The 22,527-nt window shown below is 41.5% G+C and overlaps 1 protein-coding gene across 1 annotated transcript in view; it reads left to right on the forward strand.

The window, feature by feature from the left end:
- CCNYL1 (cyclin Y like 1) overlaps positions 1 to 18,579 on the forward strand; it is a 35,741-nt gene extending 17,162 nt beyond the window's left edge. Inside the window, exons 4-10 of the mRNA XM_072874051.1 lie at positions 1,314 to 1,414; positions 2,918 to 2,953; positions 3,657 to 3,708; positions 6,896 to 7,015; positions 9,066 to 9,232; positions 13,779 to 13,941; positions 16,826 to 18,579. Of these exons, the coding sequence (XP_072730152.1) occupies positions 1,314 to 1,414; positions 2,918 to 2,953; positions 3,657 to 3,708; positions 6,896 to 7,015; positions 9,066 to 9,232; positions 13,779 to 13,941; positions 16,826 to 16,942 (756 nt within the window). The 3' untranslated portion in view covers positions 16,943 to 18,579. The remainder of the gene's footprint in view (positions 1 to 1,313; positions 1,415 to 2,917; positions 2,954 to 3,656; positions 3,709 to 6,895; positions 7,016 to 9,065; positions 9,233 to 13,778; positions 13,942 to 16,825) is intronic.
- The last annotated feature ends 3,948 nt before the right edge of the window (positions 18,580 to 22,527 follow it).

The following is a 22,527-nucleotide window of genomic DNA, read 5'->3' on the forward strand; positions in this document are numbered from 1 at the left end:
ATGATGAACAAATATTATAATCAGCATGATAAACAAATTATAATCCATTAGTTTTAAAATCTGAAAATATGCTCTAAGCTTCTTCTGCAAATATTAGTTGGTTTTGACACTTCACTTACCAAAAAAAATGTACAAAAAGGATGCAATGACATTGATAAATGTATAAAAAATTATTGACTAGTAAAGCTAAGAATGGAAGTTATTAATACAAAGCTTAAAAAATACCATCTAGCAGAAGTTTCCACTGATAAGTTACTGGTAAGATAATGATATTTCAAGTCTGTTGTATTTAGTATGATTATGGGGGGGTCATTTGTTGTTTTTTTTTTTTCTTTTCTTTCTTTTTCAATTACAGTTCCAGCTTTAGTCTGCCAGCACCAGATGAAGTGTGATTGGATTGTTTTTGCTGGCAAACTTCAGCTGGAATGGGAGATGTTCCCAGGCAGCCATTGAGTTGTGAAGGGTGCCAACATTTTCATATGGAAGACTTTCAAGTTTTCAGACAAGGCATTTAAAAAGATTCTGGCAAAAACTAATGAATCTTGAATTGCTTGATTAAAACTCTTCCCTCAATTATGTTGTCCGAGCTCTAGTGCAAGGCATTCTCTAAAAATGCTGAGGGAAGCCTGACTTAGTGTTATGTAGGAAGATTTCTTACAGTATAAAATCTACAGGGTTAGGATAGATGATGGAACATATTGCTCGCTCTGAATAGTAAAAGTAAGGGTGATAGTAGTACTTTACTTCCGGATTCCAGATGCTAAACAAGACATGAGTGAAGTCAGCAATGTCAGGAAGAGGTTTCTTTTGTTCTAAAATCTAACAAGACAAAACCCCAAATGCAAAACTGTCTTTACATGGAGCGATACTGGATAACCAGAAAATGTAAAGGTATAGGATATAAAATAAGGGAGAAGATGATTACGGAGTCACAGGGAAATCTAATAAAGTACATCATAGAGAGGGAAGACTGAGACCTGAACTGCAAGTATGGAGTGGAGGAGAACTGAGAAAAATCTGAGGACTTGCTGCTTTAGCTGCAGCTATTTCATGTGAAAATTACTTAATCTAAAAACGTCACATTGTATATTACAAGGGATGATTTATAAACGTGTCTTTACACAAAGGGTATCCTCAGGAACTTGATGGCTATAGGGTAGCTTGCATAGCAGGACCAATCATCTACGAAAACCTCCTCTGCAGTAGCTACTTGAGGTGTAAAGCCAGTATTCAGTGGGGTGAACCAGAGCTCACAGAATCCCTCTTCTTGAATGTATTTCTGTTTTGTTTTTCTTTTTTTTTTTCCCCCTAAGGTTTCTCCTGGGCAGCTTACGAAAAAATACAGCTCTTGCTCAACAATATTTATAGATGACAGCACTGTCAGTCAGCCTAACCTTAGAAGCACAATAAAGTGGTAAGAACCATTTGTCATCAACAAGGGGCTGAGTTGCATTGCAAGGTTTATTGGGGATTTTGTGGTGGTCTCGTCTGTTCCAAAGCCAGTCACACACTTGAATGAGAGGAGCACAGCACTTATTCAGGAGCTTATTCAAGTTGGTCACAGAAGGGGTGTAGAGGTCTGGTTAATTATGACTGCTGAAGTGAGCTTTTTTTTCCAGTTACAGAGCTAATGTACTGTTGTATTTCAAAGTAGTTATTGTGCACTTGAGAATCTGAGGCAGTGCAGAAGTGTGTCAGCGTTTTGGGTTTAAAAGTGTGTGTTGGGGTGGGGAGCTCAAAGTCTCAAAGTGACACTGAAAGCCAAATCCAGAAATTCTCGATCTGGGAAAAACTGAAATGGATTTTGTATGGCGTTGCAGGAGAAGTTTGTAGGACTGTGTTTGCTACTTGCCAGTGGTATTAGTCTGCCCTCTAGTTGTGGATAACAGTATGTTGCTGGCTTTGGTTTTAGTTCTAGCCTTTCTACTTTTTCTTCATATATTTGTTATTTTAGGTAGGTGAGTTCAGTAACTAGTCTTCTTGGTTCTCCAGTGGGAATGGCTGACCTATTATTCTGGGTACCACAGAGACAGTTCTTTGTGCATAGATGATACCAGCCGAGAACTGACAATAGAGTTTTACTGTGCTTGAAGGGAAAGTAAGGCAAAGTAGCTTCAGGCCCAGAAGGCTTTACTGTTTTAACACTTAGTAGAGTTTGGAAATGTCCAAGTTGATTTGTCGCTTTCAAATTTGGTTTCAAACAGAGGTGTCTAGAATGTCACTCCTTTTCTAGAGGAGAAAAGCTAAAAGATGGTGCTTGTGCCATTTTGAAGTGGTGTACAGCTGATAACAGATCAGAGCTTACCCATGACCAATTCCTGTGATGTCAGTGTTCCTGTTGCAACTGCCAGTAAAGTATCTGAAATTTGGCCACAGTAGATGAGTGTCAATATGAAATCCATTGCCTTACTTGACTCAGCAGAGACTGAGATCTCTTCTTGTCCCCTTCTTGGATTATGCTGGCATATTATCTTTATTATTCTCTTTTTTTAGACAGGTCCTAAATTAGACAGCCAGAGATAAAGAGTCAAAACATCAGCAGAATCTCTACAACAGTATATGTAACATCAAGTAGAACTTTTACTGTATTTTAGTTGTAAATAGTCCACATCTTCAATAAATGTCACCTAATCAGGCAATGAAGGTGTGTCTTTAAAATGTGGTATGATATTTATTTTGTGGCACAAATATCTGTACAATGAATATAAAAGTAGTTTGGCTAGTAAATTTGATTTGGCCAGTTTCTGTTCAGGTAGGTAAACATCAGAAATGAGACACAGAGTACTCAAGAATGTGAGAGGAAGCCAATACATAATGGATTCTGAACATTTTGCCCTGAACAACAGCTTTTGCAGTGCAATAGTGTGCACAGAATGTGCTTTGTTAAGTCTTTTATTTTTTTCTTTCTCTTTTTTAGTGTAACATTAGCAATATTCTACCATATAAAGAACAGGTGAGTTAACTTTTTTTTTTGGCTGAAATACAACAGTGCTTTTTTGAGCCAGGGATATGGTCTTGGGTCACTTCAATAACAGCTAGTATAACTTAAAGGAGTTGAAAAATCTTACACTTCATGCTGTATCTGCTTCCTCTTTGTACCCCCTCTTGAGCTGATAGGGACAGGTCAGTAATACAGCCAACCAATGGCACATGATTCATTGAGAATGAAGCATAAAAAGTCAAAACAGAGGGAGTGAGGAGTATACCCTTAACTTGCCACAAATCAGCCTTTGAACTTTATTTAGCTTTTCCTGAATACAGAGGTACAGGTTAGTTTTGATGGGTGAAGGAACACTCTGTTCCATGTACAAATAACCCTTGCCATTATAGATAGTTACAGCATATGCTTCAAAATTACAGCTGCCTTTTTGAACTAAATGCTATTAATGAGACTGTTTCACATTTTAAGGAGAACTGTACTAAGCATAATATGAGAACATGGACAGCTATTCATTGTTTAGCTTCTTAAATATTCAGTTGTAAGATCTCATCATTAAATGCTTTGCAAAAATACAATATAACTTCATACCATATTCTAGGAAAAGCTGAACTATAAAATATGTCCCTTTATCCTCTTTAATGAATAATACTTTTTTAGTGGAGCATAGCATTACCAATTAACTCTTGTTGCTAAAACAGAGATTTTTACTTTGTAGAGATTCTGACAGATCATTGGATATTTTTGATGAAAAATCTCATCCTCTCACAGTAAGTGTAACTTTTTGATCCTCTGAATGTGTATCAATATACGTATTTTTTAACATCTTGATTTGTATTGTATAAGTCATAAAAATGTCTTAGCACCAGGTCACAAGCAAATTGATCTTAAATTGTATCTTTATATATAAAATACAGTGCAGACAGCGTCCTCTGCACTTCTGATATCAGCTAGATCATGAACAGAACCCAGTCTTTTTAAATATTGCAAAGTATGTTTGGTTTTCTATGCTTTGAATATAAATAGAAAGCAAGCACATGCTGATTCTTGCATATTTTGTATCTGAACTTTCTTGTCCGACTCCTTTCTTCCCCTCTTTAGCGCTACTTTAATTAAAAGTCTTTCCTATTTACTTAGGAAGACGTGGTTAGTAGATATGTACTGTCCTGGTTTTGGCTGGGATAGAGTTAATTTTCTCCCTAGTAGCTGGTGTAGTGCTGTGTTTTGGATTTAGGATGAGAATAATGTTGATAACACACTGGTGTTTTAGTCGTTGCTAAGTAGTGCTTCCACTAGTCAAGGACTTTCCAGCTTCTCATGCCCTGCCAGCGAGAAGCTGGGAGGGGGCACAGCCAGGACAGCTGACCCCAACTGGCCAGAGGGCTATTCCATACCATATGGCCTCATGTTCAGTATAGAAACTGGGGGAGCTGGCCGGGGGCAGCGATCGCTGCTCGGGGATGGGCTGGGCATCATTCGGTGGGTGGTGAGCAATTGCATTGTGCATCACTTGTTTTGTACATTCTTTTATCATTATTATTATTATTTTCCCTTCCTTTTCTGTCCTATTAAACTGTCTTTATCTCAACCCACAAATTTTACTTTTTTTTCCACTCATCTCCCCCATCCCACTGTGGGGGGGAATGAGCGAACAGCTGTGTGGTGTTTAGCTGCCTGCTGGGTTAAACCACAACATGTGCCTAACCTTTTAAATGACTGCAAACAGGAGAACATAATATGTGAAGCATCATACAAAGTAGGAGACAGTGAGTTTGGTCTTTAAAAAACCTGAAAGGCAAAATTTTAAAGCCAATATGTTAAATGCTGCTTGCAGTAACAGCTAGGAGCATTCAGCATGTGATTTTAATGTGACTGGTCCTGGTACACCTGTTTAGACAATCTTTAAGATGCAAAACCTTATAGTACAGGCAAGCTCAAGAGTGGAGCGTGTGTTTTTTATGTCCAGTTTGAGCACTACTAGCTTAATGACTGTCCTACAGAACCACTTCCTTTGTTTTCATTTGAAATTAATTTAGCAAAGCTCTAGTGGCCTTAAAAATTCAGTTTGCTCTGGCACTTACCTGAGTGAATGCAGCTTAATCTGTCTCATAGATTTGGCTTGTTAATAAACAGTTTTTAATAAACAATTAAATATTTTAAGTTTGTTAGGGTTTCATCCCTAAACATGACCCATTGTGCTAGGAATTGTACACTTGAATAAATACAACTCCTTTTACTCAATAACAATAATGAACTTCAGGAGAAGAGGTATATAGAGGATTTCTTGTATGGACTGTGGCACTTCAAGAGAAAAGTCTGGTCCAAAACAGTTTTAACTGCCTGAATCTGTTGCTTCACATGGAAAATTATTTATGTAAGAGGAACTCCACTTATTCAGACAATTTCTTCTCTGTATTTAGCAACCTGACATCTTTTGATCCCTTCATATACCCACTCCTATTTAATGAGTATGAATAGAGGAAAATTATTGTGTCCTTTCAGGAACACTTAAAGGTCTCTTCTATCTTACTGCAGTATACAGACAGAAATATAGTCATGGCAGCATGTCATACTTCTGAGGGGAAAGATACAAATGGCTTGTTAGTTTCTATAGCAATGGGGTTTTGGCTGGGTACCTACAGTTCCTTTAAAAACGTTAATTATCTGGAATAAATCTCTGAACACCTTGTCCTCTTAAGATTCAGTCACAAGGAGTCCAAATCCAGGCTCTGTTGACCCTAATAGCAGAAGTAATTAACAAACTTAAAGTTACCAGCATCACAGGGCTTAGTCACAAATACCAGTCTCAGTCCTTTCCTCCTCAGTTCCAGTCAGCAAAAATGTACTTCCAGATGTGCTTTTGTACCGCTCATAGTGCAGGAATTAGCAAGGGTGATCCTGCTCATGTTATTCCTAATGTTGCATGCCCGCCTTGAAGAGGGAACCTCCGTTGGTTAGTGGTGTATTAGAAGGCTGTGTGGAGAACACAAAGTTAACTTACCTCTTCATTTTACTTGACACTGTTACCTGGCTATTTTAAACTACAAAAGCACATGAAAATGCTTGCTGCTTTGCTTACCTTATGACTGCTTGTTTAATGTCAAGCAGCTATGCTGTTCTCATCTGGTATCTTTACTGTACTATAGGTCTAACTTGGACTGTAGATAGAAATCTATTCAGTATCAGTCTTGCAGAACCAGTGTGTAAAGCTGGAGCTCTTGAAGTGTCATCCCTCCAGGAAGAGTGCTGAATATCAGAATGTCTGGGGGGACAGGGTCAGGATTCTCAAACACTCATTTTAGGATTGCTTTTACAGCCTGTTTATTTCTAAGCTTTTCTCCTCCCTTGTATTTAGAAACAGTTTAGCATCATGTCAAAGTTAAATCTAGCTGTTCGTTAGCTTTGTTGTCTTTCTGGAATCTCTCAAGAACGAGTCCTGTGAAGACAGCATAAGTTACCTTCCAGTTGTACCTGTGACAGAACTATTGACATGTGTTCTTCAGCTCTTCCTCAGCTGGAAGGGGAATCTTGTGAAGTCCCTTTAATTTTTCCTTTTGAAGAGCCAGTGCTTCCCTGGTGTATATATATCTGTGATTTTCTTGCAGGGAGAAACTTTTTTTTTTTTAAAAAAATCTCTTTTAGTCTGTAAAATGTTCCATGGACAACAGTTAGCACTTGTAATAATGATGGTAGTTCATGCTCTTTCCTGTTAGCCTTACAGATCAAAAAAAGTGTTCAAAACAAAGATACCAGCTAAAGCTATTGTGTTTTGTTTGGAATATTCATAATATTGCAAGGCTGCTTGCTGCTTTCAGTACATGCTTTTGTTCTGTCTCTGTGACAGGGAAGGGTTGTATACACTTCTACTTGGTGAGAAGAAACAACCATGTGTGGCTGTTCTTTAAAGTCAGTATTAAGACAGACAGATTTTCAGTAATTCAGAGAACTTTCTTTCAGCGGGAAGAAGTTCCAGATGACTACTACAAGCATGACCCTGATCACAAGCACATCTACCGGTTTGTTCGGACACTGTTCAGTGCTGCACAGCTGACAGCTGAATGTGCAATAGTGACACTGGTAAGAGATGCCTGATTACTGAAACTTGAGGTTTTGGAAGACTTCCCCCCCGACCCCCCCACCCCCCCCCCAAATGAGTGAACTGGGCTGAACTGACATTTAAATAGTTACAGTATCTCGTGAAACCTTGTTAATAATGAAGACACTGTACACGTGAGTTCATTAGAGAAGATTTCTAAGTAGTCTGTATATGAATATGTGATGCTTAATTACTTGTCCAATCAAACATTATTTGTTTCATAATATATAACTTGCTGAAGAAGCTTGAGAAAGGCAGAACAGTGGGACACCGTAAACAGTGGGGTATAATAAGATCAGACACAAAGACATATTTTATTTCAGTTGTGTGGAGGGGAAAGTGGGAGTTTTGAATTCATATTAACCAGAACAGTGCAAGTAACACCCCCTAAGGGGTTGAGGATCAATACTGTAGGAACTCCAGGATATGAACTTTCTCATTATTATGTCCTTCAATCATTGCCACCTTTCTATCAAACTTTTTTTTTTATTAAACAAAGAGGCTACAACTTTTTTGGAGGTACTTGGAACTTAAGAACAGTAGTAAGAAAATAATCTCATTACAGTTTGTTGTTTGATTTCAGAAAGCAAGACTGATATAAAAAATTGATGATGATACCGATTATTTATACACACACATATATATGCATGCATATACATATATGTATATGAAGGGAAAGAAAAAATACAACCTATATAATTGCTGCATTAGACAATCTCTTAAACAGCACTTTGTTGCATACTAGACTTCAGTCTTCATTGTGGCTTCTTTCTGAAAAACAGTCTGAAAGGAGAACAGAAGAGAACTGTCACCAAAAGACAATGTGGCAGTTAAGCAAAGTCATCTTGAAGGACTCTCTTTAATAAGGAAATAAGTAATTAAAAGGCCAGATAGTTAGAGCTATTGAAACTCTGAAAGTAGTTTGAGGTTTTTGGTTTTCCAAAGACATGCAAGCAATTTTGACAGAACAAGATGATAGCTAACCCTGGGCAATCTAGCCAACTGCAGTATTTATAAAAATAGAAATAGTTAGTTTTTGAAGTGGATTTTACCACTAGATGGCTCTGTTATTATAGGAACACCTTTAGTCCACTTGAAGGCTACAAGCAAAGGATGGGAAGAACGTGTGGGGAGACCCTAGTAATAAAGATTGATCCTGCCCTTAGACCTGTACAACAGCTTCCTGCACCCACTAGTTTATCTGAGGTTTCATTAGGACTTGGACTTAGTTTAGGGAATAGAACATTAAAAACAATCTATATTCAAATTTGAAAGTGCAAATTATTTAGTCCGTGGATCATTATAGGAGTGTGAAATAGCAGAAAACTTTTAAGGAAGGGACTGATTCAACATCTTTGGGCTGATTTGAGATTACGTGGGAGGAATGAGTGAAAGACCAAGACATATCTTTGGACTTGGGTATCTTTCACTATCTAAGCAGTTGGTGATGTAGGTGAAAGCAAAGGATGATGATGTTGTAGGTGAAGGATTGAAGTCTGTTCTTTACAGGGTGAAGTAGAAATAGCACTATAACGCCTTTCATTGTGGAAAGATAGCAATTAATGCATCTTCGTCCCATGACTACAGATCACAATGCAGGTTTTAGCACTTCCTGTTAAGCTACAAGTGCTGAACCTTAACCATGATGAAAGGCTAGTGTGATGTTGAGTGATTTACTGTCCCAGATAGGCCTTAATGAGAACCTGTCAGTGACTGTGTGACTCTCTGATGGAAAGAACTCTAGCAGCATCTCACTGAAACAGCAGTGCTCATTGCTCAGAACTGATTCTTCAGTATCTTTATTGTATACCTTGGTGGTCCAGTTCTTGTGCTGCACTAAAAAATGGAACCTGTAACTCCTGAAAGTTGGGATTCTAAAGTGTAATTAGTAATCACTAACACTTATATTGACACACTTAATGGTAATGGGATCAAATAGTTGTATTGGACTGGGATGTTTGCTGCTCCAAACTCAGCTCCAGGTCCTAATTACACACATAAAACTGTTTGGTTTTTTTTTTCTTTTTATAGGTTTATTTGGAAAGGCTTTTAACCTATGCAGAGATTGACATATGCCCTAGTAACTGGAAGAGGATAGTCCTAGGAGCTATTCTGCTGGCTTCTAAAGTCTGGGATGATCAGGCTGTGTGGAATGTGGATTATTGCCAAATATTGAAGGACATTACTGTTGAGGACATGTAAGTTGCAAGGTTTGGCTTGCAGTGGTGGTGGTTTTTTGGGGGGGGTTGTGGGTTTTGGGTTTTTTTTTTGTTTTTTGGGGTTTTTTTTGCAATGGCAATTTTTGTGATCATACTGAAAAAATGTCTGCCTCTGATGCTATGATATATGTACATGATGTATCTCTGGTGTCTGGCCTCATTCCCTTTTTTAACCTAGGAGACTTTGGATAACCCTACTTTGAGATAAATATCTATTAATATTTCTAATGACTTGGGTGAGTAACTTCAAAGTTAGTTTTCTTTACCTTCTTTCTCCCAGTGATGAATCATGGGACTGGCTGCTTGTTTCCACTAATTTTTTGCATTGGTGTAACCCTAAAGTGCCCAATTTATAGTCTTATCAAAAGTCTTTCGGGAAAGGGGAAAAAAAAAAGGCAAACTAAATTTGTTCCCTGCCTTTTCTGTTTTAGAATTTGAAAAATTGCAAGGTAAGCCATAACTTGTGTCTGCTCTTGTATCCAGCTAAGGCCTAAATATCTCAAGGTCTGAATTCCTAGCTGCTGCTGCCGGCAGACAGGTGTCATTTGTGTTGGTATCTGTGGTTGCATGTGTTACACCCAGCTACTGCTACAGCTCATCCTCCTTGGGGGAGTTCTTAGACTTGCCTACAGTGCTGAGAACAAAATCCTCAGTCTTATTACTGCTTGTTTTGTGTAAGGCTATTTCTCGTATATGTTCTTGTCTCAGATGTAGATTTCAGTTTTTAAGAAATTTTGAATCTGCTCTCTTTTCTTGGTGCACTCAGCTTTAAGCCCTACAATTTCTGCAGTTTCAGAGAATGTTCATCCTTGTGGCTCCAGGCTCATACTACAGGCTGGAGGGGTGTTTATGTGGGGTAGATTTGGCCCGTTAGATTTTCTGTTAAATTCTTTCTCACGAAGTTCTATCTCTGAGAGCTTTGAGATGTCAACGTTATTGTTTTAATTCTATTTGCCAGCTTGTTCCTCTATTTCCCTTATTATCACAGTGGTAGAAATGCTAGAAGGCTAGCTTAATATCAGGCTTCCTGGCCTTAATAAACTTAATGACATGTTTTATGTGTGTTTGAGTTGTATCATACTGCTGTGCTGTAGTTGAGCATGTGTCCAGGTCTATGTAGTAACAGTCAGTTCTAGTACAGGAGCAGACTGAGGTGGTAGAGGTTTGCACACAGCGCTGGGAGGCTGCCTACGTGAGAGAGTCTGTTCTTGCCCCAAGCTCTCTTCCCTTGATTCAGCCTAAAGCTAATGTTTAAATGCAGTAAGTAATTATTTATCTGGGACTCTCTAGGAGGAGGAATATCTAGTTTTTCCCCCTTTTAGGTGGGGGGCGGCATTTCTAAAAATGAGGGTTATCTGCACCAAAACAGTTTTTGTTATTCAAGTTATTTCACATCGCAAACAGCAAATACAGTACCTTGTTTTATACATAAACCTTGCCTGGGAGTTCTTTGCCTCCAAATGCAGGGCTGTGCCAGCCATGCTTTTAGGAAAGTATAATTAGTGATTTTATACAATGTACATCTTCACTCAATCTGGCTCAGAGTGCTCATCTATCTGAGGAACATACTTGAAGCATTGCTGCAAATAACTCTGAGATGGCTGAAGTGGGGTCAGCGATGCTAGGAGTGCTGGAGTATACATCTTGCTCTTTTTGATGTCTCTTCCTCTGGCCCTATTTGGGACAAATCAAATTGATAGCACTGAAAATATCTGTAACAAGCAGGATGTTTATTCTCTATTGCCAGTGCTGGGTCTCCTGAAATTGTCAGTACTTACATTTTCAAAGCAGTGATGGAGGTAGGGAAAATAGACTGAATTTAGGCTTATTTTTCCCCCAATTTGAAGACGGGATTCTTGTAATCCCGTCTCATTTGAAATGACTTAGACCTTTGAATTCAGGTAGGGGCAGAAACTGTACAACCCCTTTCTGACAGTGACCCAGGGGTGTCCATCCCAGGCCCTGCACTGCTGCAACTTGGCAGACTTTGCTGCTCCTGGGTTGGATAACATCACCGCAATCAGGACCTTGGAAAACTGCTTAAAATACTCAGCAAAACTGAGTTTTAAGTTTATAAGTCTACTTTCAATTAATAGTTGGTACTATAGTTAATTGTCAGCTTTAGTCATTCCAGTGTTTTTTAAACTAGTCACTTGATGGTGAGTATTAGGTATTCTGAATACAAGCGTTACTGAGAGAAAACAATTGGCAAAGGATTTCAGGTACGGTTGCATCCTAATGTTGGAGATGGCTGGTGATGCTGCCAAAAAACCCATCCAAATCCCTAGTAGTTCCCCAGCTAAAGATTGCTTGCCAGGACTCTACCAGGTATTGCTCCCTGGGTGGGCTGTTCCTGTGCAGTAGGGGCCTGTCTACAAGGACTGATGGCAAGTTTTGTTTGTGAACTTTCTGTGAAATTTCCTCTTGGCTCTACGTACCTAGAATGATCTCACTAACCTGATGCATACTCTTGTTGAGCTGCTGCAAGCCAAGCATGGGAGTCGCACCACTCTAGAACCGGCAAAAGGGTTTATATCTGGTTTAGTTCACCAGATTTGCAAATCTGTGTGTGTGCGCATGTGTGTACAAGCCAGGCACCTCTTCTGAAGGCAGCGTAGGTACACCTCGTCCCCACCAAACACACTCTCCTTACTGCTTAAAGACACTTGTTTGGCAGCCCCACCTCACAACTCTGTTAGCAGTGCGAGCTGTGCAGCTCTTACGGAAACTGCTAGTGGGTTAAAGTTAGTTAAAGGATACGTGATCCAGGCCTCACAATTGGCAGGTGAGTTCATTTGCCTTAGCCTCTTCCTACTCAATGTAGGTAAAGTGTTCATCTTGTTCTATCACAAGCCCTTTCTCCTTTGACCAAAGCAAAGGTGGTTTTCTTACTGAAAGGGCGTTTTCTTTTTTTTTTTTTTGGGGGGGGGGGTGGTGCGGTGGGGTGTTTTGTTTTACTTATTTCTAATAGCGAAAAAAATCAAAGGAAATTAAATTGATATTTAGAAGTCATCCTTTGTCAAAACTTGCTTGCTTTGATGAGAGTGAATCCATAATCACTGAAAAATTAACTGTGCAGCTGCTAATCTTGCTATGATTGCTTGTAAGGGCACACATGCTGTTCATTCTTTTGGCTACATATATTTGTAAATAAGGCACAGAAAACACAGAGGCATTATCCTTTCCCAGGTTTTAAACCACTGTTAATAGACTTGTTAATCCAATGAAGAATTGTATTTTTACACAATTAAAATGTATTAGTGTAGTGAGTACAAAAGGGGCAGTGAAGAGCATTTATTCACAGGGTAAATCAAGCTCTGATCAGCTGATCATCAAAACATTATCTGATTTACATTTCTATAGGCTTATGACCATATGAACAGGAAATTAATTTTGGCACTAGGTTCAATGGTACTCAAGTCCACCATGCTAGAAACAGGCACAAAGCTGCTATTCATATTGAGACCCGCCATCCCATACAGGACACAACCTGGATGATTCCTTGATTTACTTCCCCCACTCTGATAGGTAAAACATCCATTTAAAAAGCTCCCCAAAAAGCAAGAACAGCTTTGGCACTGAATTTGTGCAACTCGATCTTCTGGTGTATTCACAGTTGGCCTATACAGCTGCTATATTCTGTAGAGACGGGTCTGCTACCAGTAGGAACAGCCACTGCGCGTTAGTGTTGAACTGAACTGCTTGGTTTGGGTACCACCAGTTTCTTTTAGGTTAATTTGTAAAACATTGGTTTTCCTCTGTAGAACATCTCCGATTTAGCTGACCACAGTACAGTAGCTGAAGCAGCCTTTTTCGTGTCATGGCTCTCTCCCCACTTTCCTCCAAATATTTTGCCCAGTGAAAATAGACGAGTGAGTAAAAACTGGACAGTGCCCTTTGACATAGTACTTTGTTATCCTGCCTAATGCTATTGAGGAGAAAATTCCTTCTCCCACCTAATGCTGCTTATTTATTTATTTATTGGAGATGAATCCATGTTGCTTCAAGAGGCTTTTTTCTGTGAGATAATAGCAGCAGCTCTTCATAGATCCATTTGTTGCCGTGGTGATCTGCCTACTCCTTTTGTTAGTCCGCCTCTACTTCAATAAACACCCTTCCTGTTATCAGCCTGGTGAAAATGTCTGCAAGTTCTTCAGAGCTAATAAACAGCATACATCATTCCTTTCATCTGATCACTATAGTGTGGGGCCATACGAGAGTGAGAATGGCGCATGAATTGTACAGCTGCACTAATGGAACTCCGAAGAATGAACCTCCCTGGTCAGCCGAGCGAGTGCACGACAGGGCACTACCTTTCTCTCCAAGCCGGAGGTGCCAGGACTCAAAAGCTGCACCTTGTTTTGAGCACTAGTGAATGACCTGTCTCTCGAAACTAATAATGCAGAGCTCTCGATGACTATTTCAAAGTTGCTGGTTTTAAAAACAAGCTTGAGGTCTCTTCAGTGTTTTCAGCCAGCTAAAACAATCTTTTTTTCCTTTGTCTTCTGTCCCTTACACCTCCTAGGAATGAGATGGAAAGACACTTCTTGGAGCTACTGCAGTTTAATATCAATGTTCCTGCCAGTGTTTACGCCAAATACTACTTCGATCTTCGCTCCCTAGCAGATGACAATAACCTGAGCTTTCTGCTGGAGCCTCTCAGTAAAGAGAGAGCACAGAAACTGGAGGTAATGGTCTGAGATTGGCTGAGCAGGGGACTCTGTCTGTATGTATAGTAAGAGCATCTGTTGCTAATCATGTTAAGTGGCAGTTAGAAAAACTAAAAAGCTTTTAGATTAGTGTATTACAGGCTAATTTAACCCCTTTATAACTACAGTTAGCACTTCTAAAACCATGCCTAGGCTAAGCTAGTGTTCTGAGGAAAGGAAGGGACAGAGATTACGGAAGTCTAGCAGATTGCAAAATAAAATGGATGTTATTTTGGGAACCGTAGCTCAGCTAGGCTACTTAAGATTGAAAGGATTAGTGTCATATGTAATGGATTGTCTGTCCTTCCCTGGTCACAGTCTGTATTCCAAGCACCTAGAGACAGTCACACTCAGACCTTTCTAAATACTACCAGCTGAAGGTTTCCCACTGCATCCCACTGCACAGCTGCTTTTAGATTTAGAGGGAGCACTCTTAACTGCTCTCATGGTTTAATAAACCATTTGTCTGGGGACAGCTGCAGAAATAATATGTTCCTTTTCACAACTTTTAGAACCTCACCTTTCCAAAGAAACGTTGCTTTCAGATAAACTTTTGGAATAGATGCTTCTTAGGAGTCCTCCAGAATGTCCAGAGGAGTGTAAATACAGATTACTGGCCCTTTCTGCTCGATGGGAAAGGCTGCCCTTCTGTGAGTCCCCACAGCCGCCTTTGGTGTGAAGGCTCATTTTAAAAAACTTGAACTTTTGCAGAGTCAGTCTTTCTTCCTAGTTGTTGGAGATATGTAAGACATTTTGAAAATATCTAAATTACCTGGGTTCCCAGGCAAAATTTCTTGTTGGATCAATGCAACCTTTCATCTGTCCAGGTTTAATTGATGACTCTGCGTGTTGTTTTGTTGACCTTTCAACAAAGGCATTACCACAGGCCCTGTGTACACTGATACCATAGCCCCTTTCAAAGAGGGGTGTGCTACGGTATTCTTGGCTTATATTGTTCTATTGTCCACCCCCAATAATTCTGCCAAGTGCCAGGTTTTTTTAATTTCATCCCAGAAGTGGCTGAACTTTGGGAATAAGTGTGATCCCTCCTGGTCCTTTGGAATGATAGGTATGATATGCCTATGAATTCCTCTATTTAAAGTTAAGCAATGCAACTCTTCTGCTTTGTCTCACCCTTGTTACTTGCACTTTAAGCTAACACTGTCACTAATTGTAAATGTGGTTGTAGGGCAGTTCATATTCCACAGGAAATTGTTTACTGAACTGCTCAGTGCCCAGGCATAAGTGGATGATTTACAGATTGTGAGCCTGTTTTGTTTCTTCTTTGCTAGCTTTTGGGGGCTTGGTATTTAAAACCAGAGTAATTTTCAGTACAGTATGTGATTTGCCATAATGCATTTACTAATGCATGTATATAGGACATTTTGCTTTTTAATTCTAAAACGTGATAAATAGTTAAACCATTTGCTAAAATTTTTAATTCTACCTTTTGGTTAGAAGCACGTGAGCAGCTGATGGGAGCCTGTATGAAGCAGTGAATTAGTATTCCAGGGACTGAAAACTGATTTACACCATATGGGTGACTGGGGCTAAATATGTCAACACAGGTTGCTTTATGATTGATGTGCTAGCATTAAAACAGGATGGAGAGTCTGTCTGGTCTTGCACCGGGAGCTCATGCAGCCAGTGTCTCAAAGAATGCCACTCTTGAGCCAAATGCATGCCTCCAGAAGGTCGGCAGAAATAAATGTAAATAATTATTTTAAAATACACTTAGAAGTTTATTCATGCTCAGAGTGCTTTTCACCTTTTGAACTTCCAGAACACCGGGCTGTGCTGAATGGGTGCTGCCTTAAAGGGAAGGTGTAGGCTTGTAGCTGATTGCAGGACTCTGAAGGTTCATCTGGTGATAGGTGGTAAATTATTAATGGAAGTAAATGTTCAGGACTGAAATTCAGTTCAGCCTTTTATTACAGGTATCCTTATTTATTTGCATTGATGTGCCTGAAGGCTCCAGTCAGAACTAGGCCTTGCAGGGGAGGACACACAGAGTTTTCTGGACAATCACGTGTTACTAGCATTTAAATAATTAGGCTTGTTACTAGAATAGCTGCACCACAATAAAGGCTGCTTGACTAGCTAGATAAGCAGAGCAGAGGCAAGCCAATAAATGGGTGAAAAAGCAGTTAAATACTAAGTTTTCCACATGTGCTGATATTTAATAGCTGTATTAAAGTGCCATGGCTACTGCTATGCCATCGAGCAGTGCTCTGCCCTCCCTTCTCGGACCTCTTCAGGAACCTGATCATGTGAGTGATCCTGGGAAGAGCATGTTGGGGGCAAGGGTGTAGAGAAAGTAAAGGCAAAATGGACGTCCTAGTAGAACTTCACTTCCTCGGCTCACTTGCACTGAGTGGCCAAGGGCAAGGTGCCCGTGGGAGTGCAGAAACCTTTGCAGTTTGAACCTTTTGTCTCCTAGAAATGGCTGTGTGCGCTTTTGTATTGTTAAAATAAATTTTTTGTGCTGCTGCATGCGCCAGACCTAGCTACTAGGAGCAATTTTGAACATAACTTCTACAAACTCGTAAGTCTGAAATGGATCCAAGTTTTCCATTAGATAGCTAGACTCCTAAAAGAATTAAGATACTTGGATATGGAAACCACTCACCTTCTTTACATCTTACTTTCTGATGGATAGGGTTCTTGTTAGCCTGGAGACAGACCCCTTTAATATTTTCCCTCCAAAGTAGTTCTTATTTACCCTCATTCGAGGTAAAAAAGCTAGTAGCATCATTGCTACGGAGTGCCTGCTCTGTTGGTATTACACTTTTAAAAGCTTCCTTGAAATGTTCAAACTTTTCTAATGTGTACTTCTCATTTTGTATCTGAACGTGGTATCCAGGCTATCTCCCGGCTGTGTGAAGACAAATACAAAGACTTGTCAAAAGCTGCTATGAGACGATCTTTCAGTGCTGATAACTTAGTTGGTATCCGCCGTTCTAATGCCATCCTCTCCTGAGGAGAGAGAAAGGTGCAGCACCATGAACCAGCATCCATATGAATCGGAGGAATACCACCACTCCATGCACACAAGCCAGCGGTGATGGTGTCTTCCAGCAAGAGGAGGAGAGGAGGGTAAACTAGCCAAGGGAGCCCAGAGCTTGAGGAGCATACTTGGTGCAAAAGACAAGACCTTTGTCAGATCAACTCTCTCCTCCTTCTAATGTATCCAGAGGTGCAAAAACAAACTTCTCTCCTTCTCTCCCCCACAGATGTTTGCTTACTATGTAGGCCTATAGCTGTGAACGAGGTTTTTAATAATAAGTAGTTTTAAATTTTAGAATTTAAACACTAACCACATGACTATAGTTACAATGTTCTTCCCTCCTCTCCCCTGTCATCCAGAGTCTTGCTGCATTTGTATTTCAGGTCGATGCAGTGTTAACAAAACAAAACATGGGACTCATAAAGTATAAAGCCACTCTGGAGCTGAAAACAGTAGCATAGACACGTGTCGACAGCTTTTCCCTGGTTTGGCTACTAAAAGCTGCTATTAGTGGTGATCTGTTCATAACCAAGAAGCTGCCCAGCAGGAAGGAATTCCAACTCTGCACCCACAACTTCACTCCAGTAGAGATTGTCAAAAGACTTTGAATGTTTTGACTGGGGGCAGAGATATGGTTTTATGTATTGTTAAAATGTATAGGGTCCATGCTGCATTTCTTGTGAATTATGGTGCTTCTCTCATTTTCTAATACTTATATTGCTCTGGAAGAGACGTAATCTGTATATTTTTCTGAGGCATTGAATGAGAAATTTGGTCTGGAAACATCATCACCATCCCAAACAGTGTAGCAATCCAGTGGTGAATGGCGTGTGTGCAGCACTGCTTCTCTGAGTTCTACTGCAGATCTCTTGTGCTATATACAGTGGAGTTCCTAAAGCTGATATTGTGCATCCATCTGGCTCTCCTTGGGTTTTTGTTCCCTGGGAGGGATTTACATTCGTAATGAGACAGTAATGAGTTTGAGAATCCTGGACTACCTAACAAGGTAGATTCAAAAATATTGTGTTCAATTGAGAATTATCAAAAAGCTTTCTAGAAAACCCATTTTTTAATTTTTTTTCTTGCAAAGTGAATTTTATCTTGTGCAACTGCTCTAGAGGCTTGGGTTTTGCTCTTTCTGAGACTTTGGAATGGAGCTTACTTTCAGGCTCTGAAACTGAACTCTAAACAGGATAAGTATTATTAGACTCTTCCTGTTACAAGTCTTTGTAGTATCTTCCCTTCTTGGATCCAAATAGATTCTAGGCGGTTTGTCCTAGGAGCAGATCTCCCTCCGAATGGCATGGGTTTTGTGCACTTCCTCTTCCAGCCAAGGCCCAGAAACTTACACTGAATAGCGAGTCCATACGCCTCTGAGAGTGGGGCTGTCTGAGTGTAATCATCAGTTTGGCTGCACTCAACTGTTAAAATGATGCATACAGTCTTTTGCGGTATGCAAATATGCCAGCCCCTGGCTCCCAGATCCATGGAACTTGGCACTTCAGGTATTGATCACAATTCAATTTTGAATATAACGCTACATCTTCAGGTGGTTTTCCTTTCTCATGTTTGTATTAAAAGAAAAGCTAATAAACTCTATTTTAATTAAAGTTAAAGGTGAATTGTGTGTTCTCTACAGCTGTCTGATTTCATTCCCCCTCACAAGTATTTGGTGCTGTGCAGCTTCTCTCAAGTATGAAAAAAGAAAGAGGAAAAAAAAAAACCAACCCACAAAAACCCAGTGGTGTGCGTTAAGCCCCGTACCAGCCCCTGGCCTTCATTTTACCGCAGTGAGTTGTGAATGTCTGGGGAGCCAGCAGCAGAGGTAATTCGGCAACTGTGAGCCGCTCGGTCGGCAGCGTGGGGCAGGGCCCTGGCAGCTGCTTCAGCCGAAGGCGTGGTAGGTACAGTCTTGCGCAGCTGCCTGGCTATTCCCATGTGTTGTTTGGATTTAGAATTTGACTCAGGCTGCTCAAATAACTACTCACTGACAGTTTCTTTGCACTTAAATGGCCTTTAAGTAGGGCCAGTCTCTCTGGCGGTGATTTGCTGTTTTTTAAGTCCTCCCTTGAGGAGCACTTAATTGGAAGCTACAAGTGACCAACTCCTGGATTGACTTGTGACCTAATTGCTAAGGAGCTTTTCTTCCTTAGCACTGCCAGGTGCCTTCAACGTTATGGGATAGGTTGGGATGCGCTTTGCTGCGGGCTGGCCCACGGCTTCTGCAAAGGCAGCTGTTCAGCTGTGAGGTGCTCAGCAGAAACGTGGGGCAGTCACTTACCTTTTTTTGCCAAATGAGATGGAGGCTCTTGCTGCTGATCTGGATGGCAGGTGAATAACAACTCGAGCTGACGGCTGCTTCTGCAATATATCTATCCTGCAGGAGACTGCTGCTCCAAACTTGATTTTGCCTTGAACAGTAACTGGCTTTAGTTCTACTGTAGCATAGCCCAGAGCACAGCGTCAATAGGATTTTGGTCTGTTCAGCAGACGCTAAACAGGGCTCACCTACAACTCAGCTGCTTAAGAGAGGAAAAAAGGCAATTCCATTTCACATTTAACATTCTCGTCCCCCTAAAAGAGTTAGTTAGATTCTGGAAAACACAGCTAGTGCATTTCTTAGGTAGACAATGAAAAGTAAACCATACAGCTCCCTTTTGAAGGAATGAGCGGTGATTAGTGTTTCAGAAGGAATTACATTTAGGTGGTTCTGCTGGAAGATAAACTGGGGAGGGGGATACCCTGTAACTTTCACTATTCTTTATATGTTGGCAGCACTTTTCTCAAAAAGGCAAAAGAAAAATTAAAATCATAGTTAGAATACTGGAATGACAGAGATTGTTACCTACCTCTGCTCCCAGGGAAGAGCAACCAGCTACAGGATCAATGTACTTTGTTTCTCTTAACCCAACAGCTGAATAATATTTAATCTATGTTGAGGTGACCTCTGCCTGCATTCACTTCCAGGGCAGCACTCCTCATCTGGCAGCAAATACTGTTTGCAGAGACAAGAGCTATGTTATGGCCCAGCAAGAATAATGTGAGCACCAACAAGCATAACACGAGCATGGTGTGCTAGTGGTCAGCAGGGGCAGGAAGTCATGGATGTCTTTGCAGGCTACGTGATGCCCTTCGGCTTCAGCAGCCCTTTCTGTTTGTGTATGGGGACTGTGTATTTTGTTTCTAAGGGAATTTTATGAGAACTACTTCAGCGTGGGTTTGGCAGTTAGGAGGACAGACACTTCAGGGATGGAATAAATGTCAAGACCATCGCTTCTGGGTAAGAGTATAGGCATCAAGCATAACCTGAGCAAGCAGAAGAGAACAGAAGAGCAATTGAGTTAAGAGCTTGCACAGGGGGTTGGCAGGCGTGCGTGGGGCAGGGTGAGCTGGTGTGTTCAGAGCGCAGCACCGGGTGGGCCGCTGCCCCGTCCTGCCCTGGTATTTCCCACAGCACAATAGTGCAGTAGCATTACGTAGGACTGACTTTCCGTAACGTTATCTGGGAAAACTACACTTGCACCAGATAAGTTGTTTGACAATACACAGTGAATTATAGGGTGCTGCCAAAGTGACTGTAGTGCACTTACTAACACCACCACCCCCATTGACTAGCTGGGGAGAGAGCATTTAACTGGCTGAACACGGGCTTGTTTGTCATAGGATCAGAAAAGTCTCGGGCGGCCTTTGTGGTCAAGCTATTTTTTTTTTTAGTTGCCACAACCACTTTGGCTTCTGCTCTGTGATATTAAAACCTATTTGAGTAGCCACATGGTCCCCGTGCTGTCAGACACTGTCATTCCCATGCCACCCAGCCTGAAATTGTGCTGCATTTGCACTGTTCAACCCCAAGGAAGGCAGTGACTGCCTTGAGGATGGGCTAAGTTGACCAAATCGGACACAGAGAGCATGGGAGCGACACAGCAGCACAAGCATTAGGCTGGGCTGTGTGCGACCACACATGCGCTCACAGGAACAGAGTCCTGCAGGTAATTTGCAAACAGCTGTCTGCAGTAATGGCCCTTCCCTTGCTCCAAAACAGTGGCTCGAGGTAGGCAGGGGATGGCAGGGCTGACAAACTCCTGTTTACTGAGGAGCTAAGGACATGGCGGCTTCCTGGGAGGCGAGGATGACAACAAGGCTGCCAGTGAGGTGCTGGAGTTACTGCCGGAGGCAGGCGGAGAGTGTCTGCAGCTCCTCAGTAAGAACCTCGTGCTGAGATGGTGCCCATCCCCTCCACACCCCAAAACCATTGCCCTGCACAAGATAGGCTCAGACCCTGACAGCGTGTTTTGCCTGTACTTGAGTGGGGGGGGGGGCAGATCACCCAGCACTGGGGAATCAGGTGAGTCAGTCTGTGGCTGTCAGGTTTATCGCTGGTGCTGGAATGCTGCTTCCAGGTAAGAGATCCTATCTAGTGGGACCTGGTGCGTGCCTACACACCTAACTAGATAGCAGAGTCCTGCACCATTAGTCACCACAGAGCCAGCCTTAACCCTTTGCTGTCCTTCCTAAAGTGCTCCTCCCAACACAAGAGAGCGCACAGCAGATGGCAACACGGACACCCAAATCGGCGTGCAGCGTCCCACTTGGCTACGAGCTGTCATCTGCTTGGCCTGAAAAGTATCAAAAGGGCACCTCTTCAGGGCCTGATCTCAGCACAGGGCGAGGGACTGATACTGTGCAAACTGCAGAACGCCAATAAAAGTTGATAGTTAACCCTCTTCTACCAGCGAGGTGTGACCTTGGCCCGTCAAGGAAACACACTGTCAGCGAGGTCACGGGCAGCAGCCAGCAGCACAGCCAGCCGGCGCGGCAGCCCCTGAGGATTAAACCCGGTTCAGCGCAGAGCCGGGCTGCTGCACCCAGGCTGGGACGCCCAGCGCCGTGGTGGGCCACGGCACGCCCGCGGTGAGGGCGCGGGTGCGTGACATCCTCCGCACCGAGGGCAGCGCTGCGTGGGGTTCGTGCACACGGAACATGCTATTCCTGCACCAAGCAAGTGTTGCCTCACCGGTCCCCCACGGTCCCCAGCGATAAGAGCCCTGCAGAGCCCTCCAGCATGTACCGCCCCGTCCCCCACAGTTAAGTTTTTATGGTAATTCATATTCTAGCAGAAGCAAAGAAAACAACACACACTTCTTTTTTTTGTCCTCATAAATAACTAATCTTGATACTCTTGAATAAAATTTCTTCAGCTTTTCACAAAATATAGTACAGTTATTTAAACAACATTGAACAGCATCAGTAACGGAAGAGGCAAAAACCAACAAACATGTAAATTGGCTACAGCATACAGGGCACACGGCAACGGCGCCTTCCCCCTCCTGCCACTTGTTGCTGAGAAGCCAGGCTCAAACACAAGGTGATTGTATTAACCTACCATTAGATCAAAGCTGAAAATGCTCTTGCATTTTTCAATAGGCAACGGTTTGTAGCTAATCTTCGATGTCTTTAAAAAAAAAAAAAGAAAAAAAAAGCTTTACACAGTCAGTTGCACTTTGAAACAAACAAAAAAACCCAACAAAACACCACCTTTGACGTGGTTTTGTTCATTG

The sequence above is a fragment of the Ciconia boyciana genome, chromosome 10 (genome assembly GCF_034638445.1).
Source record: "Ciconia boyciana chromosome 10, ASM3463844v1, whole genome shotgun sequence".
Lineage (NCBI taxonomy): Eukaryota > Metazoa > Chordata > Aves > Ciconiiformes > Ciconiidae > Ciconia > Ciconia boyciana.